This window comes from Protopterus annectens, chromosome 1.part1 (genome assembly GCF_019279795.1).
Source record: "Protopterus annectens isolate FY-2018-M chromosome 1.part1, PAN1.0, whole genome shotgun sequence".
Classification (NCBI taxonomy): Eukaryota; Metazoa; Chordata; order Ceratodontiformes; family Protopteridae; genus Protopterus; species Protopterus annectens.
Window position 1 is genome coordinate 1,993,008,813 of NC_056726.1, and position 20,774 is coordinate 1,993,029,586.

Genomic DNA, 20,774 nt, shown 5'->3' on the forward strand with positions numbered 1-20,774 from the left:
GAAACCCTGGGTCTAAACAGACAATCTCCAGGTGGATGTTCTCAGTTATTATTTTTTGTTATTCCCACCATGCCAAATCTATTACAGGTAGTATCAAGGCACATTCCACTAGAGCCTTGTCTTCTCTGATGGCATACTAGAAAGTGGTGGACTCTAAGAAGTATTCTAGAGGTAGCTACATGGTCTTCTGTACTTTTGCAAACTGGATTTATTTTCTAGGTCCAGGTCAAACTTTGCTAGGAAGGGGCTCATGTGTCCATATCCTTCCTTCTTCAAGGATGGGTAGGCCAATGGGAGTGATGAACATAATAAGGTTGCATAAATTGCACTTGCCTGTAACAGTAGATATAAATTCCTTACTACTGCAGTGGCTGCATCCATCCTCTATCCTCTTACTCTTGTATATACGTGTACTTGGGTATAAAGTAGGGTTGTGTTTGTTTCTACTTAATATCTTTAATTGTTATTATTGGTTGGTTATTTCAGGATTGGTAGGCTCATTACTCATTGTATTGGCAAGAAAGTCTTGAAGAAAGCTTTAATCTGACTGCTGATTTCCCCTCCTTTGGATTAGTTGATTTGCAGTGGGAGGAAGCCAGAGCTTTTTGAAGTTGGTTGGTTGTTGTTCCGTATGCAGAAAAGAACCCACATAGTCACTCTAAGGGGTACTGCAGCAGTGAGGAATTCAAACATCTGCTGTTATGGTTAAGTGCAACTTACACAGCTGTACTTTCTGTGCTCTCACCCCCCCCCCACTAACATTCTAAGGTTGTTTTGTCACGTTCTGTTATCCAGGCATTCAACCTTCACTTAGAGAGCCTGAAGGTTCACAACATGAGTGGTCACTGTTCCTGTGCACTAACATAACGGTATGGCCTGCATGTTGACAGCTGATTCCAAAATGTTGGTTATGCTATACAACCTTCCAAATCTTGCTACTGCTTTATCATCTCCTCCTTAATTATAGCCATTTCCACTGGCATCTTATCCATTTGGTCTGTACAGTTATCTAATACATTGTTAAAACCTACAAGAAAGGTTTTGCTTTCTTGCTCAGTCTCAAAGCTTGTGTCCAAATTGGCTCATTGCTTACTACAAAAGTCTGTGTCTCTCGGTGAATGCAGGTACACCAAAAGGCATCTTAATTCAATTTCTGAAACTTTTGGGTACTACATTACTCCAGAACAAACAACTGCAAAGAAGACACCAGTGTTAAACACGCTATTACCATATGTTCCTTTCTGCGCTGCAAAGTACAATACCTACACCACTGGCAGCCATCTCCTCCCCCTCTTTCTACACTTATATCTGCCTTTACTCAGATAGTAGCTAATTCATCTGTGAAACTTTTCATTAAGGTGTTACAGATTTAAGCCATCAAAGTAGACATCTCTCTCTTCCCTGGGGTTTGAACTTCATGCTGGGAAAGTTGAATCTGCTTTCATTTGAACCATATGATAAAGTGGTCATAAGTAACTCTCTAAAAACAATATTTGCTGACCATTGTGACCTCATGCAGAAGAATTGCAGAACTATAAGCTTTGATGTGTTATGCCACATCACTCTGTCTTACATAACAAATGCATGCTTCTAAAGACTAATTTGTCTTTCATTTTCAAGTTGTCTAGGGAAATTCTTTTAATCAGTCTGTTTGGTCTTCATGTTTCTATCCAGTCTACCAAATATAGGTGAAAGTATACCTGACAATGCTAAATGTGCATAGACAGCTAAAATACTATATGCGGAATCCAAAGATTTTAAGAAAACTTATCATTGTTTAATACAGTAGAAGGCTTTTCTGTTACTAAAAAAAATCTTGTCAATTTATTAGCCAGCTATATTCGCTTTCGCTGTTATAAGTCCAATAAACCATGAAAGACACTGTTAGAATACACCCGTCTAGGGTAGCAGCAACATTAGCTACATCCATCCATCCATGCTAATGAGTTGCATCCCACTCCCATAGCAACCTTGAAAACAGCTGCTGCCATCCACAGAGTTTACTAGGCAAGTAGGAGATGGAAGTAAATTGTCATAATGTGTTACACATGCATTGCACACACATAGGAACAATTTTGATTTATGTCTGCCTATTACAAGTCATTGAGAGGCAGGAGGAAACCAAAGTACCCTGAGAAAACCCAGGTGAACACAAGGAAGGATATGCACAGACAGTGCAGAAGGTACCCTAGCTGAGAATCAAACAGTAAAAAATCTTGCTGTCAGGTTTGCAATCCCCCCCCCCCCCCCATTCCAAACTGTCCAGAATTACACAGAATGTCCAAATTTCTGCATCTATTTTTGTCTTTTCCTCATAAAAAAAATATGATTTTCTGGCAAATCATTGAGAACTGAAGCCATTAAATAATGACGGGCATTTGAGTTTCAGACTTGCATCCTTCAGAAAATGCATACTAATACAAAACTGTTATAACAGCCAGTTTCTAACTGTATTTAAAATCTGTCCCTAATCTTGTGCCTTTGACCTCAACATCCCCATTATTTTTGGTTTGTTCTGAATTTTTGCATTAAAATATTGAGGGGTACGGTTGCCCCTTCAGCTGCTTACTTTAGAAATATTCTTGCATAGGATATTTTAGAATCTGCCATGTGAGTGTCTGCCCTTAACTTCACCAAGCACTACAAGCTAAAAGTGATATCTAAGATTTGGACAGTTATTGGCATCCTACAGGAATCCTAAAAACTGCCCACATATCCCAAGTAAGCAAGTACTGCTTGGAAATTCTACCAGAAAACAATGATTTGCTCTTGCAGTGACACTCCCTAAAGAAGACTGCAGCGGTGGAAGCTACTTAACTTACAGTACTGTTATTGAGTAGAGGTGACTCTAATAGCACAGCTTCTCTCCCCTTATTCTCCTATTTATTTCATTCTGTATATAGTTATTGATCTGATGTTGTCAATTTTCATTCATTTCTCTCTTTTCAGATCTGACTCTTGGATCTGACTTGGTCATAATTTTAGCTCATTGCCACTAAAAAAACTCTTGAGCTCCTCCCTTACCCATAATGCACCAACCCTATAACATACCTGACATCATGCTTGCCATTTTCACATTTGAACTTGGTTGCTTTGAGCTCTCAAGCATTTGAGTACAGTGGGAAGATGCGTTCATTCTTTTCTTTATTTCCTATAAAACAATTAAAATGTCTTGCTGTTTCCTCCCTTTTAAACGTTTTTAGTGTAATCTTCTTCATAGTTGGTAAGCTTTTTCCCCCCTTCTCCCTCTTTACATGCTTTTAGTGTAATTACAGTTACCATTGCTGGTATTTTTGTCTTTTTGTCTCTTTGCCTGTTAGCGAAAAAAAAACATTTGCCTTTCTCCGATGTGCACACTTTGTGTGTCTACTGTTTGGGCCCAAACCATTTACAAGTGGAATGTTCCATCTGCAAGCTCTTCAACCTGTGAGCAATAGAAAAAATAAATTAATTCTGAAAGGACTGTTACCTTCTTTCTTTTCAGAGGCTATTTTTGGGGCTCAACCTCTAAAACTAAGCATCTAAGCTTTCATTGCCTTCCAGTTCCTTGACTGTCTTGTCAGATCTTACCATGGAACCTCCAAAAAAAAAAAAAAAAAAAACAGAAAATCGGATCCAAAGATTGCTCCAGCTCAGCTAGCATCAGAGTTTAAAACGGCTTCCTCAGATCCTAGCTTTTTGGATTCAAAGCCTTTGCCCAGGACCAGGTATTCCCTCTCCATTGACCCAGTACCCTTTAGAGTACCTTCCCAGTATCTTGAGACCTGCCAATGCTCTTGGTCCCCATTGGTAACTTCTTCTCAATCTTCCAGAAGTCTGGCCAAGGCTGCTGTGGACAGAATGATGAGGACATTTCTCTCAGTGCAGATACAGATGGGAGTTTTCCGGGATCCTACTCCTTTGGGTCAGGAAGTCCTTGTTTGTACTACAGCAACAATCTCAGCTCCTTCTCTGACCAAACCTGTCATTTCACTGCCCTTGGATCCAAGTCTCCTGGGATTATCTGGATCCGATCTAAAGCTATTAATACCTTTGGCTCTGAGGCTGTCTCTGAGTGCACTTGCTCTGATGGTTTCAGAGCTGGATGATTCTTGGATCAGAAGCATCCCTGTTGGATCTGAGGTGTGTTATAGTAGACTCCAAAGTTGTTTTGACCTCCGTCTTGGGTGGACTGCCTTAATGGCAGAAGAGCCGATGATGTGGAAGTGTGGCTACTCGGATCCACCAGCTTCCTTCTCCCTGGAGCATTCTGCTTTGAGGTGCTGGAGAGAGAGTGTTCTCTGCTTCGGCAGGATGGATGGTCCCTACCCCCTTGGCGCTCCCCTCTGTATCCTGTGTGCCTCTATGCCTTGCGCCTCAACATTCTATGCCAGAGGGACAGACATTCAAAAGTCTTCAGGTTACCCAGCAGGGTATTACTATCACTTCCAATATTCTCTGGTGCATCCCACCAAATAAGTCCCTAAGAAAAGGAAAATCAAGAGGAAGCACTTGGACTCCCCTCAGGAGTCCAAAACCAACGATTCTGATTTTGATGAAGGTAAAGATTCCCCAAGATCACCACCAAAGACATCTCCTTCAGAGACATCCTTGAGATTCTTAAGCAGAGCAGTCTACTGATAACATTTCCCCAGGAATTGGTATTCATGGAGGCCTTTGGGTCTGGCCTGTCTACCTCCTGGGAAACTCTGCTCACTAGCAAGCTCATTGACTTTATCTCTAGGCAGAAATGGAAGGAGCCAGACACAGCTGAGCCAATCCCCAAAAGACTGGATTGGATTCTGGCACCACCTGGAGTTTAGGAGTATAGATTGGTCATGGCATCGGCCACTAAGAAGAAACTTATGGAGCAGAGTTCCTTTGTCCAACCCCCTAACAGGGAGTCTAGGGCTTTAGACAGATTTGGGAAGCATGTGTGTACTTCAGTGACCTTTGCCCTCAGATTGCACACTTTACAAGACTACAGAGGAACTTGATAAAGAAACTGTCAAAATCCCTTTCTGGGACCGCTACTGCTGAGACTCAGGCTTTTGTAGCCTCACAGTTGGTGACTCTGCAATCAATTTCTAATTTGGCCAGGAGGCCTATCTCTCATACAGCTGAAGGTACCTCAAGGGCAGTGGGCTTAGACATTTCCACAGGAGGCATGCCTGGATGCACTTGTGTGGCTTTGCAGAGCCCTTCAAGTCCTCTTTTGTTAATGCTCCTTTTGATGGAACCTCATTATTCGTCCCCAAAGTGAAGGACACACTCTCCAGGTGCTAGCTGGATGGAAAGATCCTCTCTTCAGTGGGAATACATTTTTGACCCCTCAAAGGACCTTCTCCAGAAACCAATAAGGAGGATGAAAAATGTTCACGAAGTCCAAGGGTCCTTTTTAAAATCCATGTGAAGATAGTTTCCCCAGAGGCAGAGGGGTGAACTCAAATGGAAGATATCACCCAGATGACCGAGGAGGCCCACAGAACCAAGGGTCTACAGATTTCTTCTTTGACAGGCTCTGCCATCACTCGTGAAAAGAAGCCTGATTGTCCCCCTGGGAGGGAATCGGGGGTCATTTATCCCTGCACCAGGGAGCCTAGCTAGACATCACAAAAGATACGTGGGTGCAGAGGATTATTTCCAGAGGTTATATAATTCCATTTTCCCTTCCTCCTCCATCTGTATTCAGATTCTGATATTCCACCCAGTCAGAGGAAAGCAGCAGCACTAGAAATATAAAAGCTGCTAGAAAAAAGAGTCATCTATGAGGTCCCAACAGACCAAACAGAATCCAGAACTTAACTCAACATTATTTTTAGTGCCAAAGAAAGCAGGAGACTGGAGACTGATTTTGGATCAGAGCAACTTGAACAAATCAGTTTGATACACACAGTTTTGGATAGTCACATTTCAATCCATTCTGCCCTTTTTGTACAATGATGACTAGATGTGCTCGATAGACCTTCAGGATGCATCATATCTCATAAATATGAACAGACAATACAGAAAGTATCTACAGTTCTGACTGGGAGCCAGTCATTATCAGTTAAGAGCACTGCCCTTTGGCCTTACCACAGTCCCTAGTGGTGTTCCCCAAATGCATGACAGTGGTATCCGCTCAGTTAAGACTGCATGGATTACTAGTGTTTCCATACTTGGATAACTGACTCATTACCACCCCAACCAGGCATCTACTAAGAGGAGCACAAGATCAGGTACTCCAGACTTGCTCCCATCTGGGGATAAATATAAATTACAATAAATTTCGGTCAGAAATGTCTCAGACACTAGAATTCATAGCAACAAATTTCAACATGCATCAGTGATAGCGTCTCTTCCTCTTTCAAAAGTACAAACTATCACATTCTAGGTCAGAAAAATAATACGCATCACTACACTCTCAGCCTGAGTGATTCTACAAGCCTTGGGATCAATGTCTGCGGCTATAGTCCTAGTTCCTCCGGCAAAATTTCACATGAGAATTCTTCAATGGATGTTAGCAACACAATTGTCTATTCTTTACCAACACATATCAGCCCAAAAAAGAATCACTCAGCTATGCAAGAGATACCTTTGTTGGTGGATTCAATCCGATCAGGTTCTACAAGGCCATCCTTTCATTGTCCCTCAGCCCAAGGCCATAGTGACCATAGGCACATCCCAAATTGGGGGGCGCTTCCGGGGGAAAACTACCTGAGGTACTTGGTCCCCCAAAGAGGCCAACATGCACATCAATGTCCTGGAGATGAGAGCAGTGCTCTTATCTTTGCAGGCCTTCTAAGACTCTCTCCCTTTTGAGTCAATTGCAGTTCAGACAGACAATATGTCAGTAGTTTGGTACATCAACAAACAAGGGGGAACCAGCTCTTCTTCCTTGTGTCCAGAAGTCCACAGAGTGTGTGACAGTGGGCAATTCATCCAACCAGTTTCTGATAGCAATGCACATTCTGTGGAAGTCCAGCGTGATAGCAGACAAATTGCGCAGGTCCGTTCTTCTACCTCATGAATAGTCCCTCAACATGAAGGTGGCAGAAATTATTTTTCACTAGTGGGGCCAGGCTTGCTGTGATCTCTTTGTATCTCCACTAAGTAACAAGTGCAGCAGCTTCTTTGCCCTAATCCCCCCACCGGAGGAAATCACAGAGGCCACACGACTACATGATTGCCCCCCAGTCTCCTCTATGTGTATCCTGCAAATCAGTTGATCCCCAAATTTCTGCAGAAAGCTTTCCTGTTGAAGAGCAAAGTCATCCTTATCGTACCTTACTGGCCTCAACAGATTTGGTTCCCATGTCTTTGGCCTCGTCTTATTTACCCAGTTTGAATTCTGGATCTAATTACAGACCTCCTGTCTCACCCAACAGGCATGATTCTCCTGGATATCTCAAATCTAAAGCTGGCAGCATGGTTTCTCAACTTCCTTTAATAGCCGGACAATCTATGCTCTCATCCCCTGTCCATCATGTACTTTTATCTTCCCATAAAGCTTTCAGAAGAAAACTTTTACAGAAGTAAATCGAAGAGGTTTGTTTTTTGGGTGCTTCAGAAACATATTGACCCATTTTCAGTCCCTGTGCAAAGTGTCCTTGAACTTTTGGCAACAATTTTCAACAAAGCAGCTAGCTCCTCAACCATTAGAGTTCAGTTTGCAGCCATCTCTTATTTTCACATTGGATTTGAGAATTCCACCCTAGCTTTATCTAAACTTTGTAAGGCTTTCTTGAGAGGTGCCCTTCTTTTCAGACCTTCTTATAAAGATCCAACTCCTCCATGGGAATTAAATTTGGTACTGCAGACCTTGATTCCTTCCCCTTTTGAACCAGAAGTAAAATGTGATCTAAAGTTTCTGACCTGGAAAACTGTCATTTTTAGTAGCCATCACCTCTGCTAGAAGGATTTTGGAATTTCAAGCATTGTCTTCTTAACCTCCTTACTTAATTTTTCACAGGAATAGAGTAACATTACAACAAAAATCCTTCTTTCCTTCCTAAGGTGGTGTTGGAATCTAACATCAACTAGTCCATTAATCTGCTAGTTATCTTTCCTAATTTGCAAACAAATGGGAATATATGTTGCAGTTATTGGACAATTATGTTTTTACTTACATAGAACAAAAGACATTAGAAAGATGGTTCAGTTATTTGTCTCCTTTGCTGATACTAAATTGGGTAAATCATTTGCAAAGGTAACTTTAGCCAGATGGTTGACAAATTGTATACAACAAGTTAAGTCTGTCCTTACCAAAACCTTTATTCATCTAGGTCCATGGCAACTTCTTCAATGTCTCTATTTAGGTCCTTCCATGGACAACATATGTGCACCTGCTACTTGGGCCAATCGTCATACCTTTATTACTCATTACAAACTGGGTCTAGTCTCAAGGGGAAGAGCAGACTTTGGCTCAACTATGCTCAGGAATATCCTTCCTTAATGTCCACCTGGGATTTCAGGTAGCTGGGGTATCTGCCCAATCTGTTGAGGAATGAATGAAAATTGACATCAGAAAAAGAAGTTATGTACTCACCATAACGTTCCATCTGTGTTTCCATTTTCATTTTTCTTCATCTTCCCTCCCACCAACCCCCCAACCTTTTTAACAACTGATTTCTGGAAGAATGAGAACTTATAAGTACACCACTGTTCCTTATGTTGAGTTCCAGATAATGGCGTCTTCTATCAGGAATATTATCAGGAATATTATGCTAATTTCTTACATTATGTTAACCAGCAAACAAAATCTGGGGTATGTTAGGGATTGGTGCATTATGGGTAAGGGAGAAGATTGAAAGCTTTTTAGTAGGATGAGATAAAAATAACGGCCTCAGATCCGAATGAAAATGGGCAGCACAGATGGAATGTTATGGTGAGTGCATAACTTCTTTTTTCATATTTGGAGATGCCACAAGTGTTTCTCATTGTTTTATATTTTGTTTATATGAAATATATATGACATACATACTGCATACTTGCCTTCAAAGACATAAGACATGCTTTGATCTTCTCAGGGAACAGAGCATTTACTTGAAAAAAGTATACCTATCTCCTAGCAACACTACTTTATGCTTTCCTGTACTTGTAAATCTCCATGCCAGCCAAGCCTCCAAGCTGCAATAATGCTACAATAAAATTGCCAGGTTTGCCTGCAGCCTCTCTTATAGCACCCACCACTGCTCTGCGCTTGTAAAGGTTTACTGGATAGAGCTACTTCATCATCTTAGCTACTTTCAACTACTTGTAATACACAACATAAACCTAACAGGTGTCCCAGCCTAAAGGTATCCTTCAAACCTTTCTACCACCACCACCCCAAGAATGTTCTGTTTAATAAACAAATCCTTACTATCCACTCACAAAGACAATAACTCTGCAGGAGAAGCCTGCCCTATTTCAAAGATCAGCTAAAAGATTATCTTACGGACTCATGGCTATGCTCTTGTTTATCTCCAGACTAACTCTGACACAAACAGTCTTTTCCTTTACCACTTTTTTCCCCACATCTCTTTTGCCCCCAAAACATTTGAGCCTTATTAATAAACAATGAGTATTCAATTGTAAATAAAATGTCTATAGTCTAATTTTTTTGTAACTACTGCTGTACTCTAAAACTCCAAAAAACAGGCAAATAATCTTGAACAGCTCCAAAAAAAGACTCTCACTCCCCGAATTACTTTTAAGCGCTTTCACCCACTTTTATTTACGTGAACTTCCTCAGAAACAATAAATGTAAAAAAAACTATTGTTTAAATACAGTTCCCACAGGAAATTATGTCATTTGATTAAAAAAGTGAAAGAATCTCATTCACAAATCTTTTTGTAATAAAACACATGTAATATAACTTGTTTTCTATTAAATGAATGTCCCTATGTCAGCAATAAAATGTTAGAATGTTTTGTATATGAGTTAATCTTTTTTTTACAAAACTCTATATATCCTTTTTTGTATTTTGTGTGTGTCTTCTTGCTATACTCTACTCTTAGACTAACACTTCTTGGCACTACTGTCCATGCATTAACACTGCTATGCTTATAACTAGCTACTTGCTACCTGTCCCTAAAGAGTACATTATCCTAAGGCATCTTTGTTTACTCATGCGTATCAATGTTTATAGCTGTTCCACTACAAATATAATACATTTAATTTCAACATAATACTATGATTGCACCAATGTGAATGCATTGCACCATTGTGATTGTACCAGTGTGAATGTATGTGTTGATTCAAATAATTTTATATGTGAACCAGTTCAATATGCTGTTGTGTGTCATTGTCTAATACTGCAATGTCAAAGATGACATTATTGCTTTAATTTATATGTATTGATTGATATTCTATATTGTATTACATTGTAACAGTAGAGCTTTTTTCCATGCTCCTCTACTGAAAAGGGGTTCTACGTCCAGTCAGACTTCTCTAGTCAACAAAGGAAGATAAATTTAATACATTTCAGTAAACAGAAAGGGGATAAGCAAAAAATGTATTATTTACTGTTGCACCAAACTCCACTCAAACTCAAAGATCTACTGTTAAAGAAAGAACTGAACACAAGTGTACCTTTTGGAAGCATGGATGTTCTTTGAACCCATGTTCATTGACTTATGACTCATTCGCATCCACATCAAAATAAATGGACCACATCTCATAGACCACTCCATGTTTTACAGGATTCCCAAAGGTCTAAAGGCACATTCAGATTGTCCTATAAGAGACAAAATGCTTTGGACTTGAGATTTTTTGAGTTGGAAAGAATATCAAATAATTTCCAGTCATGTAGGTATAGCATTAACATTCAATATATATGGTCTGATATTAAAATTAAGTTAATATTCTAAGGAAGCGTGGTAGTGATTCTTTATTATATATATTATATATGCATATTTCTTTTCATTTTACTTTGTAAATGCTACAGCAAAGTATGGTATCTAGACAGTATGTGGCTACTCCTCTGAAGAAATGACACAGAGGCAACTAGAATCTGTTGTCAAAAGACAACATATATTTTTTCTTGAAAGTGCTTATATGTGATTCACTGCATGTGATGACTTTCCTGAAAATATACAGCTCCTGTGATTTGTAGTGTTTCAAATAAGTAACCTGCAAATTGGGAGTGAATTTTAAAAACAGTAAATTATCACATGGTTTGCTCGAGTACAGTTTTTATTTCAGTATGTCACAATGATTAAGGAATTAGTGGAGATTGTTGACAAGAGCCAAAAACGTTATTTCAAATAGTTCTCCACACAATGTTCAGCCTGTTTTATTTTCTATGCTAATAAGTGGAATGACCTCAGCATAAGAGTTTGGGAAGTTGTTTCATTTTTGTGTGTGAATTCATGGATTGAGCAAACTATATGGAAATATTATCGGGGGAGGTAGGGTCTGCAGATGACAGAAACAGGGTCACTAGAAGTTAAACAAAAAGATGTGAAAACAACAACTGAGTAGACTACATATTAATAAATAAAATGCTATTTAAACTTTGCAGGCTAAAAGACCAATTAATAAATAAAATGCCAATACAAATTTGCAGGCCAGGCTAAAAGGACAATGGAGACTGCTTGCACCTAACTGTTTTTTTATGTTATATGAAATGCATGTGTTTTAAACCATAGAAATGCATTGATGACTCTTAAATAAAATAAAATATTAAATTGTCTTTAGGTTGACGAAGATGAGCTGCTGTTTCTTAGTCTGATCAGTGATCTATTTCCTGGAATACAGCTAGACAGTAGTACATATGCTGAATTGCAGGCTGCCGTTTCTAACCAAGTTGACTTGGCTGGACTTGTGAATCATCCACCATGGAATATGAAACTTGTTCAGGTAAAAAAGGCTATGTTTTAGTGATTCTTTGAAATATTGTTTTAAAATATCAGTCATTAATTATAAAAATCCTGCATTAATGTAGGGAATGGAGTTTTGTAACACAAAGCATACACACAAAAATGCTAACTTCTGTTTATTAGAGGATATGATGAAATACACTGAAGATGAAATTTGAAGTGCAGCAATAAGGTTGAAGGAGAAGACATCAGCTGATTGAAATTTAGATTTAAGAACTGGGCCCTTCACTTCCAACAAAATTAAGAAGACTCCATCTCAATCTTCTTGAGAGGAAGAAATGGGAAACAGACTCCCTTACTAAAATCTCTGGATAAGGGGTGATGACCATCACTTCCTATCATCAGGTTCTCTCATTCAAACAAATGTTTGCCGAAACTGTAACTTTATAAGATAAATGTTTGCCTGGAATAAGACAAAGGTCTTGATACTTAAACATATACTGTTGATTAATTAGGGAGTTGCAACAATTTGGTATATCAATCCATCTGTTATTGTAATCTCAAGATATTAACAAACAAGTTTCAGAGGCAACCTATGCAAATACATTGCCTCTCAAAAAAAAAGACTTGCTGCTATAACATAGCTGCATACCTAAGTGCGGGTGTAGTATATATACATTTCTCTGTGCATTCTTTGACATATCAAGCAAAACCATGACACTTCCTATTCTGTTCTCTCTCTTTCTCTAAAGACTGCATCTCTAAAGATAACCACCAAAATAATGCCTCTGAGAGGATTGTCTTTTTTTTTTTTACCAAAAATGCATGGTTTATTCTCTGTATGCTTTTTTTCTCTCAGCTGTACCACCAAAAGAATCTACACTACAACTAACTTAAGCACATAAGGTCACTTTGTATATCAGATATGTGATACTATATATATATATATATATATATATATATATATATATATATATACATAAATGTGTGTGTGTGTGTGTGTGTATGTATGTATTTATGTATAGTGATATACTTTGATCTGATGTTGTCTCTTCTGTCTGTTCCTCAGTGGATGGGTCATTAGATCTGACTTTGTATCGAACTTTGGTCACTCAAGACTTTAGATCCAAAGCTCAGGCTCCTTCCCTTACCATTAACTCCCTACAGATCCTGACAATGCCTCAGATCATATTTGCTGATCCTTTGCTACAGATGTGGCTCTCCCTTGCTCAGGCATGGGCTGTCCATGAGGGAGTTTTTTTATGTTTACTACTTACAAAAATGTTTCTCTGATAACTTTGTTGTGCCCTACCTCCCTTTTTACTGATAGTATATGTATATTTGAGGATATCTATATAGGTTCATAGGTTCAGGCTAATGACCACAAGGGCCTTTTTAAGCCTAGCCATGCATCCCAAATCTCTGACAAGTTCTGTACTCTTGATAAGTGTAAGCATAGGCCTGGGAGTTGAACCATTTACAGGTTACCTGTGTCCACTAGAGACATAGGTGACAAACCAGGGATGAATTTCTGGTTTCCCATCCAATTGTCCAAGCTGCACTTGAATTGGGTTAAGGAGGCACTCTGCTTCACATGGATGGGGAGCCTGTTCCATAAATGGGGTAGTCTCTGGGATACATACCTATCTGTCCAGCAGGTCCTATTTATATCACAGGCAAGGTTTAAGTCTTTAGAATGGGTAGTTCTGGTGCTGTTTGTTTTGTGGATATGCAAGAGGTCCATCAGAGTGGGGTCTGATAATGTCCTGTATACCAGGCATAGATCTCCCCTCATAAGCCTGTAGGAGACAGAATACAGGGATAGAGCCTTGGGGCGGTCTGCATAGGACATTTTAATTATGCCCTGTAATCTATTAGTGAGGAAACTCTGTGGACGTTCTAATTGTTGGATATGCCTGGTTAGGTACATACTAAAGGAGGCATTGTACTCAATAATAGATCTGATAAATGCTGAATACAGTGGAACAATGACTTCCTTGGACTTAGATGCCATACCTTTGTTCATAATTTGTGCAACATAGAATGATTTCCTCACCACTGTAGACACGTGATGGTCAAAGGCTAGATTATTATCTATGTGTGTCCCCAAGTCCCTGACTACTGAGTCAACTCTAAGGGGTGAGCTGTCAGTATGATAGTTACAAGGGATGGATGACTTCCCAAAGGATACTATTATGCATTTCTTGCCATTTAGTTTTAGTCTATGGCTCTGACACCAGTTGTTTGTCTGTGTCAGCCCCTCCAGGAGAACATTTGTGAGATTCAATGACAGCTCCTAATTTGCAGTCATCTGCAAATTTGGTCACCCAGAGATCACTGACATTGTCCTTGACTTCTGAGAAGTAAATGCCAAAAAGCAGTGGTCCAAGGACTGATACCTGAGGGACTCCACTTGTGACTGGGGTCATTGTAGAGGTGGACACCCCAAGTTTAACTTCCTGGGTCCTGTCTGTGAGCCAGTTGGCTATCCACTGGGTGACATATGGGTTTGTACCTAACCTCTTGACTTTATCAACAATGCCCGAGTGGGGGTATTGTCTCAAATGACATGGCCAGGTCAAAGTAGGTAGTCTGAACGATTTTGCCCTCATCCATTGCTTTGGTGAACTTCTCAAAGAAGTCTTTGAGGGAACATGGGTGAAATTTTTGGTAGGCTTATATCATCCTCTGAACCGAAGTCTACCAAGATGAATAAGCATAATCTGCCCATGATGAAACCAAACTGGGTTGGGTCCAGTGTCTGGAGGTTTACTATATCTCTATTGATCATCTCCATGATAATTCTTTCCATGGTTTTACATATAATACTAGTGAGACTTATGGTCTGTAGATGGCCCATCTTTGTGCAGAGGGATGACTGTTGCTTTTCTCCATTCATGAGGAACGAACCCTGTTTGGAGGCTAAAGTTAAATAGTAATTCCAGAGGCCCTGATAGGTCATGTTTCATGCTATTTAGAAGGCATCCTGGAATATTGTCTGGGCCCATTGATGCATTGTGTGACGGCCATGTCCTGGCCCAGCAATCAAGGAGCCTCAGTCCTCACCACTAACACCAGAGAGGGTGTCTCATAAGAGAGAAAAGGATAACAAATACATACAGTAAAGTACAATTTCCCTTAAGAGCACACAGAGATCACAGTCAGTCTGGAGCTGGTTGCTCCCTTGCTCTCCAGGTCCCCAGTAAGACTCCCCACTGGCACAGCTATAGGGTCCAGATCTCCCCCTAGCTGGCAGGCTAACCTCCAGTACCCCCTCTGTCCAACCAGTGCTTTGTGCCCCTGCCCATGTAGCTGACAAACACACACACTTTCAGATAAGTATTTATACAACTTCACAGACACTCCTGGGAAAGGCTGACACAGATTCTCCAGCTGTGCCCCTTGACCAAGACTATATGGTAGTAATCACTGCCACCGCCAGCTAATATTTATCAGCCACTAAAAGGCCCTTAAAAGGGTGTCCAATTATTACTGTGCAATATTATTATCCAATAGTAGTGCAACTTAAGCAATTTTAAGGCTTTGGAAGGGCTTATTACAGGATCACTTATAAGTATGCAATGTACTCTAGAGCTTACTTATCTCTACACAAACCAGCCACAGGTAAAAGTTTTTTAAAATATTTAATAATAAATACTAAAAACGCAAGACAATACTACTAGACCTCAGTACTATTCAAGAGTTCAGAGATTCAGAGAAACTTAAAATGAATCAGTAGTACAGTTCTGACATAACAGAAAAACACTTAGTCTAACTTTCTTCTAATTTCATAGCTATTACTACAAGAAACATACTTCTGAAATAACTTACTTAAGACACAGGCAGAGTGCTGATTAGATAGATGTCAAGACAAAAATGCTCACAGTCCAGATAGCCAGTCCACCAACCAAGGGTGCAAGGAATTTATGTTTACAAAATTCAGGAATCTCTGTGCCTGTGCATTTGGTGTCATATAGGATTCCCAGTTAATACTGGGGTAATTAAAGTCACCCATGAATATGGTATTGGGTTGGATGGTTAGTGGTTCTAATAAGTTTAAATAAATGGTATGGGTTTCCTGGGTCATACAGGGGGACCTATAGCTTGCAAAGAAGTGGTACTGGATTTTAGCTATGGTGATCTGAACATGGAACATCTCAAGTGCATTGTCCCGTTTGACCTGTGGTGATCTGAGCATGGAACAGCTCAAGTGCATTGTCCCATTTGACCAACTTTGAAGTCCCTGCCTGTGAAGTAGCTGCCCTAAATGTGTGGAAGGCATTATAACCTTGCATTGTTGGTGTGCTCTCTGCGGCTTTAAACCATGTCTCAGTGAATGCATAGACATCAAGCATTCTCTAGGGTAAAGAGACCTTCTAGGGAGTGGAGTTTTTTGTTTAGACTGATAGCACTGAGTAGTAATACCTTTAGATTTTCTTGGTTTTGATTTGCTATGTCGGAAGTACTTTCAGTTTGGCATTGCCTAAAAAGGGCACTAAGGAGGAAGACAGTGTTTTTCCTAATATTTGAAAGCCTAGATGGGAGAGGTGCAGACCATCCCTGGCAAAGCAGCGTGGTCTATTGACCATCTCCTTCCATGCTGGTAAATACTACACCCCCTTAGAATGACACTAGAAACTAAGGCAATTATTAAAGTCAATCATCTTTTGTTCGTTTTGTGGCACCATTCTTGGAGAAGGTAAAATGCTGCTCTGTGTTAGGCTTGTACCAGTCTGAGACACATATTCTGAGAGCTCCATGATGTCTCTGTTCATATAGTCTAGGGAGGTATGTCTCAGGTCATTTACTCCCACATGGACTATGACTGAGTCATATTGGTAATTGTGGTCCAATGACCTGAGTGCATATGTAATGTGGCAGATCCTAGCCTCTGATAAGCAACTGACTGAAACTTTCTCCTTATTCAACCTATTGAGAGGGACATTAGTGTGGCTCATGATGGAGTCTCCAATGACTAGAATGTTGGATTGTGTGGTGGCTTGTTGTATGGTCTTAGAGATAGAGGCTCCATGAGATGTATCTCTGTGTGTTGATGTGGGTGTTGCTTTGAAAAAGTGCATTTGGGGCTGCTGAGGGTATTTGTTATGTGTACTTTGTCTAGGAGGTCTTTGTGGTTTAGGAAGGTTACATGTAAGTGCCTCAACATATGTGGATCGATATGTCTGCTTTGAATTGTGAGTGATGGGTGCAGCGTGTGTACTACTGACAACCTTATTGACATTAGGAGTACTTTTATGTGAGAGATTTGCCTGCAGTGACATTGTGTAAATACATCTCTCACATACCATATCAGTTTGTTTGAGAATTAACTGGTTGTCAGTAAACATGAGACAATTTCTACATTGCCTCATGACGCCCATATCCACCAAGCCGGTAATGGAGACAGTAGGAAAGTTCATATCCATGGCAATAGACCCTTTTTTATTGAGTAGACAGAGTGAGACTATCGATCACTGTCAGGAATATCTGGTTGGCAACTATGTGGACAGTGTTTGTCACTGCAAACTAGTTGTCCTGTGTGCATCTAGGTACTGCAGAAATTTCAGTTGTGCTTTTACAGGAAAAATGTCACTCAAGGTGCCTGAGTCTGTACAGAGCACTACCAAACACTTGAGGGGAAACTAATACGTAGGCCCTGAAAATTTTATCATGATGTATTTAGGCAGATATTCTGAAGTTAGAATCAAGTCATGCAGTACTTACTGAAAACAAAGACTTAGCTTGTCAAGAATGATGAAAAGAATGCAGTCGGATGAATGGCTACTGCCTTGGGTACTAGTAATGCTGGTCTCACCACAGCTTCACTCTGTTGGGATACAATGTCCCTTTGCTTCTTCTGTCACTAGAAGAAAAATATTAGCACCAATCCCAAGAACGGAAGCAGGCCGCAGCCTGTTTGGTGATTCATAGTCTTGTCCCAGCTGATGCATGGGTCTGTAGGCTTGTAGTCTTTTTCTGGTAGATGCCCGAATAGCAACCAAACCAATCAGAAAGTTAAGCACAGACACTCAGTCTCCAACCAGAAACAGTCAAGAATCAGTGCACTCTGCCCCTTCTCTAACCAGGGCCAGAATATAAGCACAAATTCCAAGCTGTCACCTATAAAACAATTATTAAGTTTTCTGGTGATCAGCAGTCTCCAGGAAATAATGTCCCTGTATGCCTTCTTTCACCAGGAGAAAACAGAAGTGTATATATATATATATATATATATATATATATATATATATATATATATATATATATATATATATGTAAACATAAATATATATATATATATATATATATATATGTGTGTGTGTAAATAGGTATATACAGGTATAGATATAGCTATTTTCAGAATTTTACTTTTTCTCATTCTCTTTCTTCCTTGTTCTCAGGCCATTAGCACCCATTTTTATCATTAATTATGGAAAAAAATAGTACAATAACAGTTTAGCATAGTAAACAATGTGTGTTTCTATTAAAGGTAATGTTGAGCCTTCTTAATACCTTTTCTTGTATTGTGATTGTTGTGGTGGTGATGAATTTGTAGCCATGTTGGAGAAACCTTCAGGGTTTAAAAAATGTGTGGCCCGTGACCACAAGTTGCCAAACTAGGACACACAGTCTAAGTGTGTGTACTGCCCGGGGGCTGCCAGTTTAGATGAACAGTGCTCAGTCTGCATTGCTTTTGGTTCTCGGGTAATCATTGAGTGTAAGAACAATCTAGTGCTCAAGTGACTTCCCTCTGACCGTGCAGGAGAATTATTGCAAACTCTGTCTGCTGCATCTGGAGCTTCCCCTTCTACCCAGAAATTCTCTGACAGATCAAAAGGAAAAAATGTCACAGAAAAATCTAAGGAGAAGATGGAGTCCAGAGTACTCTCCCTAGACAGTTCTACTTATCTTGCTTCTTTGGCCCCAGTGTCAAAAAAATCTAAACCACTGGATCTGACACTTTTCTCAAAACCCATTCTGATTGTATCCAGAACTACCCCTCTGCGAGAGCTGAGGTTTTCCCTAGAGCCAGTGTCACCTGGACTCCGTTCTCTGTTTTTACAAGACCCTTTCAGCGATTCTCTAGGCCATCTTCTACTACATCTTCCTTGTTTTCTGTCTGGTCAAGTCTTTTCTAAGCAGATGTGGACAGATGATGAGGAAATTTCTCAGGACACAGATTCAATTTAATGGTCCTCCTGGATCCTGCCACTATAGGATCCGTGAGTTTAACTCCTTCCCCTCATCACATCATAGTTTTAACCTTAATCCATTTTTCAAGTTTAGGCATTATGGATCTGTTATATTCATAAATAAATAACATTAAGAATTTACTTTATATGCCTTTAGTCAGGAACAACACTTCAGGATGTGCTAACAGAAATTTTATTCATACAGTGCTGGGAGACACTCTTCATAGCAGATGTCAAAATAGTCTCTCTGAACAGAGACAAACCACATTTTTTATACATTTTTTTATCAAACCTGGTCATGCACTTTCATTATGTTACAATGACTGTGTCCTATAGAAAACTTTGCAAATGTCCTCATCCCTCGTGATTTTCACCTTAGACTTCATGTGAACACCTTCCTATACATAATCCACCTGCTTCCAAAGGGTCTTGTTTCTGACCTTGGATGTTTCAAACCTGCCCTAGCAACAATTCACTCCTAGCCTGGAGGAGTCAGGCTAAAAAATTCCTTTTGTAGTAATTGCAACACGTACTATTCCGTCTTATTACATACTAAAAAAATGCAGTTTAAATGACAGCTATACTGTGGATTATGAAGCTGTATTTTCCCCAGACCTGCATACAAATTATATTTGCATCATTAATAACTGAAATTAATATACATTTTAATAAGCTGGTCTTGTCCCATAACAGATCTGAGTGTTTCCCAGAGCTTGTCCATGTTGGTTCTCGAAATCTTGGCTTTTTTCTACTCTATTGCTGCATTAATGCAGGCAACAGTAAGATCCCAAGGCCAAAGCATCAGGTGCAGGGGAACAGGCTAGATTTCAAAGCTTTCTCAGACTTTTTTTCCTCTTCCTCTCAGAGGTTTAGCACTGGAAAGCTCAGCTCTGACATCAACTTTGGAACCTAGGCTGGCAGAATTTTAAGTCTTGTCTGGAGTGGTAACTTTGATTTCATCTGAAAAGATTTTGTGTTCTCCCTTGGCTTCGTATCCTGTTGCGCCTTATCAGATGAGCAGGCTTCTGTCACTCACTTGGTTCCACCCATCACCCATGGAATACACTTGGGTCCTGGACCTGCTCATCCAGTCCTGTTGGGACAGCTGGGTCCATTGAGCCTTGAGACAGTCCATACTGGGGACTCCAGATGTCTTCCAACTCATCTCAGGAACATCCCACCAATGGATACTCCTCCAAAGCATACATCTCCCCTGCAGTCATTATCTAAAGATAGTGACTTTGATGAAGAGGAAGGTTCCTCCAGATCCCATTCGAAGACAACTCAGTTGGAGATATCCTTGAACTTTTGAGACAGAAATGTGGGTGAAAAGCCCCCCTGTCAAGAGGAGTCAGTGTTTCTTGAGGCTTTCAGATCCAGGCCAGCTACATCTTGGGTGGTTCCTCCAGCCAATGAGATAGTGGAGTTCATCTCCAAGTGGGCATGGAAGGAGCCAACTGTGGCTGAACCAGTTCCCTATAAACCAAACAAATATTTAGCATCTCCAAAGGACCATCATCAAAGGACCATTAGCACCAAAGCAAGGGTCCCACTGTAGAGTCCATGGTAGTGGTGGCCACCACCAAGAAAGATAGTGGAAGAGTACTCTTCTGGTCATCCCCGTAACAGGGAGTGCAGGACATTGGACAGATTTGGGAAGCTGGTGTGTGCTTCAGCTACCTTCACTTTGAGGGAGTTGGACTACTTGGCACATCTCACAAGATTCTAGACAGATTTGACGAAGTAGCTTTCCAAATCCCTTTCCTGGTCCATACCTGCAGACAGCAAGAAAACCTTGGACTCACAGTTGGCCACCCT

At 40.1% G+C, this 20,774-nt stretch overlaps 1 protein-coding gene across 1 annotated transcript in view; it reads left to right on the forward strand.

Annotated features, from left to right (window-relative positions):
* LOC122816787 (dynein axonemal heavy chain 8-like) overlaps positions 1-20,774 on the forward strand; it is a 9,517,065-nt gene that overhangs the window by 8,267,280 nt on the left and 1,229,011 nt on the right. Inside the window, 1 exon segment of the mRNA XM_044089814.1 lies at positions 11,642-11,803. Coding sequence (XP_043945749.1) covers positions 11,642-11,803 — 162 coding nt within the window.